General features: G+C 34.2%; 1 protein-coding gene across 6 annotated transcripts in view; it reads right to left on the minus strand.

The window, feature by feature from the left end:
• Positions 1-4,590: 4,590 nt before the first annotated feature.
• Positions 4,591-12,458, minus strand: part of ADAM32 (ADAM metallopeptidase domain 32) — a 173,547-nt gene continuing 165,679 nt past the window's right edge. For 5 of the 6 annotated variants that reach the window (XR_009259107.1, XM_058720620.1, XM_058720619.1 and 2 more), the window contains 3 exons: positions 8,189-8,227; positions 5,575-5,613; positions 4,591-4,709 (listed from right to left, as the gene is read on the minus strand). Coding sequence is in view for 4 of the 6 variants with exons in the window: in XM_058720620.1 (XP_058576603.1) it covers positions 4,703-4,709; positions 5,575-5,613; positions 8,189-8,227 (85 nt within the window). In the remaining 2 variants the exon portion in view is untranslated. Of the gene's footprint in view, positions 4,710-5,574; positions 5,614-8,188; positions 8,228-12,458 lie in introns of those variants that run through there. The other variant, XR_009259108.1, reaches the window with a different exon arrangement.

Genomic DNA, 12,458 nt, shown 5'->3' on the forward strand with positions numbered 1-12,458 from the left:
AAATAAAAATAATAATAATAATAATAATCCAGTGAAGAAATGAGCAAAGGACATAGATACTTTTCCAAAGAAGATATCCAGATGGCTAACAGACACGTGAAAAAATGCTCAGCATCACTGATCATCAGGGAAATACAAATCAAAACCACAATGAGATACCATCTCACATCTGTCAGAATGGCTAAAATTAACAATTGAGGCAACAACAGATGTTGGTGAGTATGCAGCAAAAGAGGAACCCTTTTGCACTGCTGGTGGGAATGCAAACTGGTGCAACCACTCAAAAACAGTATGGAGGTTCCTCAAAAAATTAAAAATAGATCTACACTATGACCCAGCAATTGTACTACTAGGTATTTATCCAAAGGATACAGGAGTGCTGTTTCGATGGGGCACATGCACCCCAGTGTTTATAGCAGTGCTATCAGCAATAGCCAAAGTATGGAAAGAGCCCAAATGTTTTCCATCAACTGATGAATGGATGGAGATATATGTGTGTGTGTGTGTGTGTGTGTGTGTGTGTGTATTTGCAACAATGTGGATGGAACTAGAGTATACTATGTTAAGCGAAACTAGTCAGAGAAAGACAAATATATGACTTCACTCATGGAATTTAAGATACAAAAGAAATTGGGGCGCCTGGGTGGCTCAGTCGGTTGAGCGGCCGACTTCAGCTCAGGTCATGATCTCACGGTCCATGGGTTCGAGCCCCGCGTCAGGCCCTGTGCTGACAGCTCAATGCCTGGAGCCTGTTTCGGATTCTGTGCCTCCCTTTCTCTGACCCTCCCCCATTCATGCTCTGTCTCTCTCTGTCTCAAAAATTAATAAACATTAAAAAAAATTTAAAAAAAAGAAATTAACATAAAGAAGGGAAGCAAAAATAACATAAAAACAGAGAGGGGGACAAAGCCTAAGAGACTCTTAAATACAGAGAACAAATGGTGGGTTGCTGGTGGGGTGTTGGGCAGGGGATGGACTAAATGGGCAAGGGGCATTAATGAGGACACTTGGATGAGCACTGGGTGTAATATGTAGGTGATGAATCAACTGGATTCTACTCCTGAAACCAATATTATACTATATGCTAACTAACTAGCATGTTTAAAAACTAGTAGTCTTTAAATAAAAACTTTAAAAACAACAAAACACCAAATAAACACAGAAATAAAAGTGCTGAAAGGAAAATAATGGCAATTTAGAATTCTAGGTGCAATAATTAGACATATCTTATGAAAATGAAGATAAATAAAAACTTTTTCAAACATAAAAAAACAGTGAAAGAATTATCACCACCAGTAGCACACTGTAAGGAATACTAAAGAAAGCTATTCACACTGAAGGAAGTGATTCCACATGGAAGCACAGATCTATAAGAGGAAATGAAGAGTACCTGAAAGATTAAACATGTGGGTAAATGTAAAAGACTAAATTTTTGAGAACACTATTGACTCTTTCAGGTGAAAATAATAGCAGTATATAAGTCGAATTTATTAAATGTGTAGAATTAAATGTAGGAGCACCAAGGGTAGGAGGAGATAACAAAAATTATACTGTTGTAAAGTATTCTGTTGTTAGGTAGGATAATACTAATTCAAGGTAGACTGTGATAAATTAAGGATAAATGTTATAATCTCTGGAGTAGCCACCAAAAAAATTAATATTTAAAAAGACAGCTAGAGGGTCGCCTGGGTGGTTCAGTTGGTTAAGCTTCCAAATTTGGCTCAGGTCATGATCTCATGGTTCATGTGTTCAAGTCCTGCATCAGGCTCCATGCTGACAGTGTGGAGCCTGACTGTAATTCTCTCTCTCTCTCAAAATAAATAGTAAACTTTAAAAAAGAAAAAAAGGACAGCTACAAGAGCCAACAGGGAAGAAAAACAGATTAATCCTCAATTATCCTAAAAGAAAAACAGAGGTGGGGGAAAGAACAAAGAAATGTGGGACAAATAGAAAACACATAATAAAATGGTAGACTTAAAACCAATAGTATCAGAAGTTATATTAAATGTAAATGCTTTTTAACACTTCAATTTGAAAACATTATATGACTGAATTTAAAAAATATAAGATTCAACTCTATTCTGTTTACATCAGATACATCTTAAATATAAGGAAAGATACATTGAAAGTTAAAGGATGAAAAAGATATCTGTATGCAAAGAACTGTAAAAAAGTTGGTATGGCTATATTAATATCAGAAAAAAAGTAAAATTAAAAACTAAGACTATTAGAAATAAAAAGAATTATGTCGTGATAAAGGGTCAGTTACTTCATCAGAAAAGCATACCAATCCTAAAGATATATGCACTAAAATATAACTTGAAAACATGTGAAACACCAATAATATACCTAAAACAAATAACATATGAACAACAATAATAGGCAATTTTAACACATGTCTCTCAGGAAATAATAGAAAAGGGAAAAAAAATTAAAGGTTTCAAAAATACTGGTAACAAACTTGACTTTATTGACATTTTTCAATAATCGCAAATTGTACATTTTTTAGTGCACATGGAGCACTCACCAAAGTACTTCATAGTCTGGACCATAAAGAAAACAATAATTTCAAAGAATTGTTAATTGTGTATGTATGTTCCCTGCCTATGATTGAATTAATTATAAATCAATAAGAAAAGATTAAACTGAAAATATCCAAATATTTGGAAGTTAAACAATACACTTCTAAGTAACCTATAATTCAGATATCAAAGTGAAAATTAGAAAATATTTTGACCTAAAAAGAACTACCCTATGACCCAGCAATTGCACTGCTAGGTATTTATCCAAGAGATACAGGTGTGCTGTTTCAGAGGGGCACATACACCCCAATGTTTATAGCAGTGTTATCAACAATAGCCAAAGTATGGAAAAAGCCCAAATGTCCATCAATGGATGAATGGATAAAGAAGATGTGGTATATATACAATGGAGTATTACTCGGCAATCAAAAAGAATGAAATCTTGTCACTTGCAACTACGTGGATGGAACTAGAGGGTATTATGCTAAGTGAGATTAGTCAGCGAAAGACAAGTATCATACGACTTCACTCATGAGGACTTTAAGAGACAAAATACATGAACATAAGGGAAGGGAAATAAAAATAATATAAAAACAGGGAGGGGGACAAAACAGAAGAGACTCACAAATATGGAGAACAAACTGAGGGTTACTGGAGGTGTTCTGGGGGGGAGGATGGGCTAAATGGGTAAGGACCACTAAGGAATCTACTCCTGAAATCATTGTTGTACTATATGCTAACTAACTTGGATGTAAATTTAAAAAAAATAAAATTTAAAAACAAAATTAAAAGAAAACTACTAGGCAAAAATTAAGGTCAAATAGGAAAACATCCACAATAAAAAAAAAATAGAAAAGAAAAGAAAGGAAAGGAAAGGAAAAGAAAAGAAAAGAAAAGAAAAGAAAAGAAAAGAAAAGAAAAGAAAAGAAAAGAAAAAGAAAATATTTTAACCTGAAGAATAATAAAAATACAACATATCACATTTCATGAAATGAAGCTAACGAAGTATATAGAGCAAATTTACACCTCTAAAATATTTAGAAAATGTTTAAAATAAATGAACTAAATTTCCACTTCCAGAAGCTAGGAAAAGAGCAAATTTTAAAAAGGCAGAAATCAATGAAACAGAAAACAGAGATGCAATAAAGAAAAAAAAAAAAGACGAGGTGGTCTGAAAAGATTAATAGATTTTAGTTAATGTGAAAACACTTATCAACCCTGATCAGAAAGATCCCATAAAAGGTTAATAACACTAAGAAAGGTTTTTAAGAACAACTTTATGTCAAATGATTGACCATTAAATGAAATAGACTCCTTTAAGATTACAATATATGAAAAACCTACTGCAAGAATAAATTAAAAACCTGAATAGTCCTCTGTTAAAGAAATTGAATCCATAATTAAAGTACAACTCACAAAGAAAATTCCAGTTTCATCGGTGAATTCTGACAAATATTTCATTGGAAAAGTAAACAATTTCATACAAAATTTCAAAAAATGAAAATGAGAGAAACTTTACCTAACTCAATTTTTCAGCCTTGCCACTAAACTCTGATAGGGATTAACCTTTGCCCCTGAGACCCAAGCCCAGGCTCTCTGGGTTCTTCTGTCTTCTAGGATTCACCCTATGGGTCACTTAGCCAAGGGACAAGGGAAAAGCAGTGGTTAGAGCAAGAGTCCTAGACAGTAGCATAGTCCTTAAGGCAAACACAGCTTCCCTCAGAAGCCATGGATTCGGGTTTTGGGGAAGGTGAGGTGGGAAAATATCAGGATTAACTGAGATCTGTATACAGCCAGCCAAGTCCAGTGAGAAGGACTAGGAGGAAGAACATGGACTACCACCCAGAGCTCTTCCTGAGTAAAAGCAGTTGATGCAGATTGCCAGCATCTGAGTTTCCAAGCAAGTAAGCAGGAGTGGGTGGTAGGAGAACTGGGAAAAAGAGCTCAGGGAGCCTGGTTGGGATGGAGATGCCTGAGTAGAGATGAGTATCTTCAGTTAAGGGCCCTGAAATGACAGAACTGCAGCCTCAGGGGTGGAAGCAGAAAGAAAAACAGATGCACATGCAAATAGTTCCACACTCAGTTTATTGTTTCCTTCAACTGTGCCCAAGGGAGCAAAGGTGAAATTTTCATTTCTCAGTGAGATACTCTCTGATATCCATTGCCTTCTGAAGGAATTATTAGTTACTGTGGAAGAGAAAAAAGACACACAGGCTTAAGGTATTGAGAGCAATAAATTCCCTTCCACCGCAGAATATACAAACTGGGGGTACTGCCAAGCAAAAAAATTCACATGTCAAAAAAAAGGACTCTAGGGTCTCCTGGGTGGCTCAGCCGGGTAAGCATCAGACTCTTGGTGTCAGCTCAGGTCTTGATCTCAGGGTCATGAGTTCAAGTTCCACATTGGGCTCCACGTTGGGAATGGAACCTACTTAAAAAAAATTCTAGACAAAATTTTTGTTAATTTTGCTTGTGAAATTATTTGGCCATGAGTAACATTTACGCTACAATTTTATGAGATTTCTGGAGAAGCATCATTTTTAATCAGAAGTATTTGCAAATGAGAAAATCTTACATTTTTCTACATACAATAAAATGTTCATGAATATGAATCAAACTGCATTATTTTTTAGAAATTGAAATATATATTAATTGTAACTTTTCCATATCTTGGAGCCAATCTGTTTGGTTTTTCATGTTGTAAATAGTTTTGTTTTTGGCAGTTGGAAACTCATAGGACTTAAATATTGTGCCTTCAATGCCTAACGGATAAGGTGGCCCTGATTATAAATTTACTTTATAGACTAATTTACATAACAGATATCTTACTGGATTCAACCTTTAATTCCATTCTACCCACAAGAGATAGTTCCCAACAGACTTAAAAGAACAATATTGAATGAAGAAAAAAGACCAATAAGATTAGTAAAGATTAATACATTGTTTCTGATTTAGTACTTTATTAATTAAACTACCCAATAAATATTATAGATTATGAATTTCATTTTAATTTCAAACATTTATTTTAAGAGACAGCTTCTAATATACTTACCTACTGTTATGTGTTTGGATGCTTTCCTGTGATTTGGATCTAAATAAACAACGAAATAATACTTTTAGTTTGATACAATACAATACAATAAAGTTATTTTATATTTTTAATGGAAGTTTCTTCCTCTTTGCCTGCAAAAGAATGGTAAAAAAGAAATATCTCCCAAATGTCTACATTTATACTACTTATTACCAAAAGTCAAAATCAAATTTTTGGATCCATAGATTTTTTTCTGATCCTCTAACCAACAGAATTAGAGAAAAAAATAATAAATTGAAGGCAAATTAAATGAGGTTTATTGACAGAGAAAATAATATAGATGATAAGATTAGGGAGATAATTCAGTGATAAGTGATATAATTTTACCCTTCTCATCCTTTCCCTACCTCTGCTATTTTATATCTTCAGACCTTAAAGAAGATGTTTCCAACTATTCTCACTATGAAACACCCCTTTTTAATATACAGTTGACCCTTGAACAACAAAGGGGTTAAGGGTGTCAACCCCCACAGAGTTGATTACCACACATAACACTTTTGACTCCTCTAAAGTTTAATTACTTAATAATCTACTGTTGACTGGAAGCCTTTCTGATAACATAAAGGGTTGATTAACACATTTTATACTTCATATATATATATATATATATATATACATACATATGTATATATATATAAAATAAACTGTATCTTACAATAAAGTAAGCTGGGGAAAAGAAAGGCTATTAAGAAAATCATAAAGAAGATACATTTATGGTACTATATTTATATATTTATCAAAAAGCCCATGTGTAAGTGGATCTGCACGGTTCAAATCCATGCTGTTCGAAGGTTAACTGTAGTTAGTTCTCCCCCAAACCAATAAAGGGATCTAGACTTGTGTCTACTGACATGCACAACCCATTAGATTTCCAGCATTTAAAAAAATTCTTGTTTTGGTAGTGTTAACCATGCCTTTGACTATCCCTCAGTCCAGTTGAATACCACTTCTAGAAGATGATTATGTGAATCCCATATTCTATAATGGGAGAGGGGACAAATGGAGTAGTAATAATATTAATTATGTGTGTATGTGAAGTTCAAGAGTAATCACTCATTCATTAACAACTTATTCTTTAAGCATGTACTCTGCTAGGCGTACAGAGCATTACCCTCAAGTGATTTCAGAGTATATATAGGGAAAGTGATGCTTCTAGGTAAGCAAAAGTTTGGAAGAATTGTGTTGAGCATTCTCTTGACAGGAAATGGAGACAATAAAGAAAATTAGCTCTTTTTTCATACCTAGTTGGGAGAATGTAACTAACATCTATAAAAGAGTAATTATGTTAGGAGATATCCAAAAATAACAGAGAGAATAAAGGATGTAGAAATTCCATAACCTTCCCTAATGGAGGAAGTGACTTCATCAGAAAGGATAGAAACTATAAATGTTGTGGTGCAGCCTGAAATTTTAACCTGTGGCTATAAAGGGATATACTGGAATACTAGTAGATTGAAAGTAACTAAAAGACACTTTAAGGAAAAATGTCAGACAGTACAAGAAAACTAAAATTCTAATAAGGGAGAAAGAAATGTGAGAAGACCAATAAATATTTGATGACTTTAGAAGGATCACAAGGCCACAACTATGGAGCATGGGAAACTAAAAATTTAAGAAGAATTCAGAGAACCTTTGTTAACACAATTGTGGGCTGTTGCGGGGCTGTGAGAAGCAAAGAATTTTAGTGTGTTTATGATACCATCTCTGTGATAAACCCCTCCTAGGTGGAGTTTACCCCATTGTTTATATTGAGTTTGTGGATATAAATGTAATCTGAACAAAAAAGTAGTTTTTTCCTTTGTGTACCTCATCATAAAGAATGTAAAAAATGCTCTGCTTATGAGTTACTTCCACATAATAATTATAGATATCTTGTCTCATTAGATTTAACTAGTTTTTTTCCTGTGTATCAAAAGAGTAGGGAATCAATAAAAATTTAGTCAACTGAGAAAAAAGACTGAGTTAATAAATATTTATTCCTAGAACGAAAAACACCGATAAATTGTTTTTTAGGACAGTACTTTATCATCTGTGGCTGCTAAAAAATAGTAAGCAATTATTTGTTCACTATTTTCTTTTTTAAAAGTTATTTATTTACTTTGAAAGAGAGAAAGAGAAAGAGGGAGCAGGGGGAGGGGTTCAGAGGAGAGGAGAGAGAGAATCCCAAGCACGCCCTGCACGGGTTCAATCACATGATTTGAGCCGAAATCAAAAGTGGATGCCTAACCAACTGAGTCACCCAGGTGCCCCTGTTCATTCTTATTTTCTTTTTTTTTTTTTATTTTTTTATTTTTTATTTTTAATTTTTTTTTCAACGTTTTTTATTTATTTTTGGGACAGAGAGAGACAAAGCATGAACGGGGGAGGGGCAGAGAGAGAGGGAGACACAGAATCGGAAACAGGCTCCAGGCTCCGAGCCATCAGCCCAGAGCCTGACGCGGGGCTCGAACTCACGGACCGCGAGATCGTGACCTGGCTGAAGTCGGACGCTTAACCGACTGCGCCACCCAGGCGCCCCTTCATTCTTATTTTCAAGATACACTTATTTATGAGAAAAACTTTCTAAGTTACTTACCTGCTGGTATATGTTTGAGCACTACTTTCTGAACTGGATCTAAATAAAAATAAAAAATAAAAATAATGTCTAGCAGTTAAGAAACTCGCCTAAATTGAGAATGATGATCAAGCCATTTTATACCAAAACTAACTCTCTTAACACTTGGTACATGCAAATAAGTAATATTCTTATTTACACAACACCAAGTACAACATATAATGCAAAATATAAAACTGCCAGTGGGGAAAAGTATCAAGATGGTAGAGACGCATTTTTTTTTTCTTCACCACTTCTAAGCACAATACGTAAGTTTGACTATGAAGGCCTAAATTTGGCTTTCAGGCTTCAAGTTAGTTTTTTTATTCATTGATATGTAAATTTCCACATTTTGCAAATGAAAACTCACATTTATTTACTTCTGGGCAATTTAGCAGAATGAAATGACAGGAAAGAGTTCCCCCTTCTACTCCACAAGAAAAGTTTTCCCTTTCTATTCCACAGAAAAGCTGAAGAAGATGGCACAAAAATTTAATATCCAATGGAGATTGACAGCCAAAAAGGCTTTTCCTTCTGTCAGTAAAAAATGAAGAAACTAAGAGTTCAGAAGGAAAACAGTAGCAAAAGCTGAATGACTACAAGGGAATATGAATGATTTACATCCTAAGAGACATAGTTTTACTAACCGTAGCTTGGAAGGAGTAGAAGGCACTGTTTCTAACAGATGTTAGAAAGATAGAACAAACCCTGAGACTAGTAGTCCTAAATAGAGCAAATAAAAATTATGGCCATTGGGAATGCAACAAGGAAGCTGGCTTATCCATGTAGATGGAAAAGGGCCACATAGAGAAGTAAAACTTCAGGCCTGTACTATGTAGAGGGGCAGGATCTCAATTCCTTAATCCTACTACCTACAAATTTGAGCCAGGAAATATAGAAAATATTGAAACATTCATGCTCCAGGACAGGCAAATCTGAAACATTCCCCTCTTCCTAATGTATGCGTAAACTCAGCATGCAGAATTCCCATGAGACCAATCATGGCTCCTAAGGATGACATCATTTACAAGTCTAAATTACAAACTACTGCTGTGTGTTAAATGGCCACAGCCATAGCACAGCAGAACAAAAAATTCACACATTAAGATCAATGGACAATATAAAAAACTTAAATAGAAATATTTAAGATCTCCACAGAGAGTAAGATGGGAATAAGTCATGAAAAAGATAACCATTAGGAGAATGAGTGATCTGGAAGCTCATATGAAGGAATCAATGCCAGATAGAGAGGTGAAAAAGTACGGTACATGAACAGTCCAGTTAAGAAACATGGACGCTAAAATGAGAAGACTCTCCCCAATATAATCATTTTAGATATTAGTCATTTTAAAGAAAAGAAAAAGAATGGGGAAGGGTCAATAATTGAAGAAATAATAACTGAATTTTTTTATAGAATTAATGACCTGAGTATTGATATCTAAAGACTATATTGAATCCAGATCAGTATCAATAAGAACAAATTATATCAGAACATATCATAATAAAATAACAAAACTCAGGACAAATAGGAAACCTTAGAAGCCATTTAGAGCAAACACACATTAATTGGAAAGGAATAAAGAAATTAATTACACTAACAACGGAGGTCTCATCAATGACAGTAAATGTCACATTACAACAGAATGCTTTAAAAGAGTTGTGTAAAGTGACTCTCAACTATAAGTCTATAATCATCCAGGTTCTCTTTCAAAGCTGGGTGTGGAAAAAAATATATGTTCAGGCATTTAACACAAAATGCTTATAACCATAGACACTAATTGAAACTAAAAGGGTTGTACTTCAGGAAAAGGGAAATTGAAATCAACATGAGAAAATGGGTTCAAGAATGAATAGCGAACAAAGTAATTAGTAAATATGTTGTTAGATCCTAGTAAATATAATCACAACAACAATAATGACTAATGGAAGGGAAGTCATGTAGGTAAAGAACCTAGAAGTTAAAACTCAAATGACAATATATGAAAGATTCATAATGTAGTTTGCTATTAAATGATCTAAGATCCTTCTACTGTTTAGGAAAAGACTGGAAATATTAATTTAATTCATATAGTTAAAAATTAATGATGCTTAAAGTGGCATTAATATAATGATACTGGGATTCACACCTCTCTGTATTCCTTGACTTCAACAGCCTTTCCCACTAACTTTCCACCAGATAAGGATTATTCCAAAAATAAATGACCTGAAAATTATAGTGTAGATTTTATGTTAGTAAAGCAAAGCAATAGTATCAAGTGACATTATTAAAACTTACATGAATAATTATCCCAAAAATGTTTCCCTAGTACACACCAAGCCAGAAGGTTAGTGTAGTAGATTAACATCCTAAATTATACTACTCCAACTGAAATGTAAATTTTCCTATAATTAATGTTATCATCCCTCACCCAATGTAGGTGAATAATGACCCTAGAAGAGATGAATTATATCAACAAGTTTTAGGATGAGAGATAATATGAGAGAAGAAATGAGAACAGTTATAACATCACAGCAGTTGTAACATCCATAGATATATGGATGTGTATATGTGTGTGTACGTATCTATGTACTTTTGTATTTGTAAGGTTTTTTGTTTAGCTGCCCATGTGGGGAGGGGCAGGGGGAGATTAAAAGTAATCATTTATTCATTCATTCAACAAATATTTATTGAGCACTTAGCATTAACCAAGAATTCTACTACAGGCTGGCTATACAATGCTGAGAAAGATAATCATGGCTTTTATTTTCTGAGATAACAGTATAATAAGACATATGTCCAAGTTGAGGAAAAGTACCTGAGACTTGCTGTGTTTGAGTACCATATGAAAACTCCCTGACACAGAGAGGACATATTACTATTATCATTATTAAATGAAAATCAATTTTTTTTTAGTTTGGTGATGGTAAATCATGATTTCAAAGTGTCACTATAAAGAGATTGTCATAATAAAAGAGAAATAAAGAAAGGCAGGCATTCTTATTGAAGAGGAAGCTCTCATCTGGAATAAGACAAATTATATAACCATGTTGTACAGCCTACAAGGTTTACTCTATAGATCTGGAAGTGTTTTTGGAATAGCAGTGGACTTTGGAAGAACACATAAGGAATAACACCAACACTTCCTCACAAGTAAATAAAGACTGTAAGTCAGGGAGAGGGGTGTGAAAACTCCTAAACATTTTATATCTGCAGAAAGACCCCAAACCCAAAAATGACAGATGTGGGAAACTAGACTTACTGCTTTATTATACAGAAATACCCACCCTTCAGGAAATGGATGGAAATCTAATTAAAACTCTTTTGTGATACTGAAAGGCTATGGAAGATGTAGAATTACTGTGTTTTTTTTTCTAATGTTTATTTATTTTGAGAGAGAAAAAGATAGACTACAAACAGGGGAGGGTCAGAGAGAAAGAGGGAGAGAGAGATCCCAAGCAGTCTCTGAACTGTTCGTGTAGAGCCCGATGTGGGGATAGATCCCACAAACCGTGGGATCATGACCTGAGTCGATATCAACAGTCAGACACCTAACTGACTGAGCCACCCAGACACCCCCATAGAATTATTGTTTCTTGGGTCACCTGGGTGACTCAATCAGTTAAGCCTTCGACTCTCAGTTTCGGCTCAGATCATGATCTCACAGTTTTGTGAGTTTGATCCCTACCATTAGGCTCTGTGCTGTTGGTAGGGAGTCTGATTGGTATTCTCTCTCTCCCCCTCTATCTCTGCTCCTCCCCTTCTCATGCTGTTTCTGTCTCTTTCAAAATAAGTAAATAAACTTACAAAATTTTATTATGATGTTTCTCTTCAGCAAAGTTTTCCTAAGTGACTAGGGTAAGAATTCATTCAGTTGTTCATGAGCATGCACATTTAATTTCTAGTTGTAAAAATCTATAAATACAGAGGTAAACTTCCCCATTTATGAATTAGCTCCATAAACATTTAACCAATCATTTTTTCCTTTGTTTCCAAAAACTAAACCCCAACATACATTAACAAAATCAAAGTAAGAAGACATTGATTTTTCTAGACAAATAGTCATTAGTTATTAGATTGGCAAATACTAATAAGTTATTTTTTCGTATAGCACCTTACCAATTGTTACTGCTCAATTGATACTTAGTAATTTATTGCTGGTTATCAATTTGTTAATCTTATTTTTAACACATACTTATTTTGAATTTTTTTAAATGTTTTGTTTATTTTTAAGACAGAGAGAGACAGAGCATGAATGGGGATGGGGCAGAGAGA

The sequence above is a fragment of the Neofelis nebulosa genome, chromosome 3, assembly GCF_028018385.1.
Source record: "Neofelis nebulosa isolate mNeoNeb1 chromosome 3, mNeoNeb1.pri, whole genome shotgun sequence".
Classification (NCBI taxonomy): domain Eukaryota; kingdom Metazoa; phylum Chordata; class Mammalia; order Carnivora; family Felidae; genus Neofelis; species Neofelis nebulosa.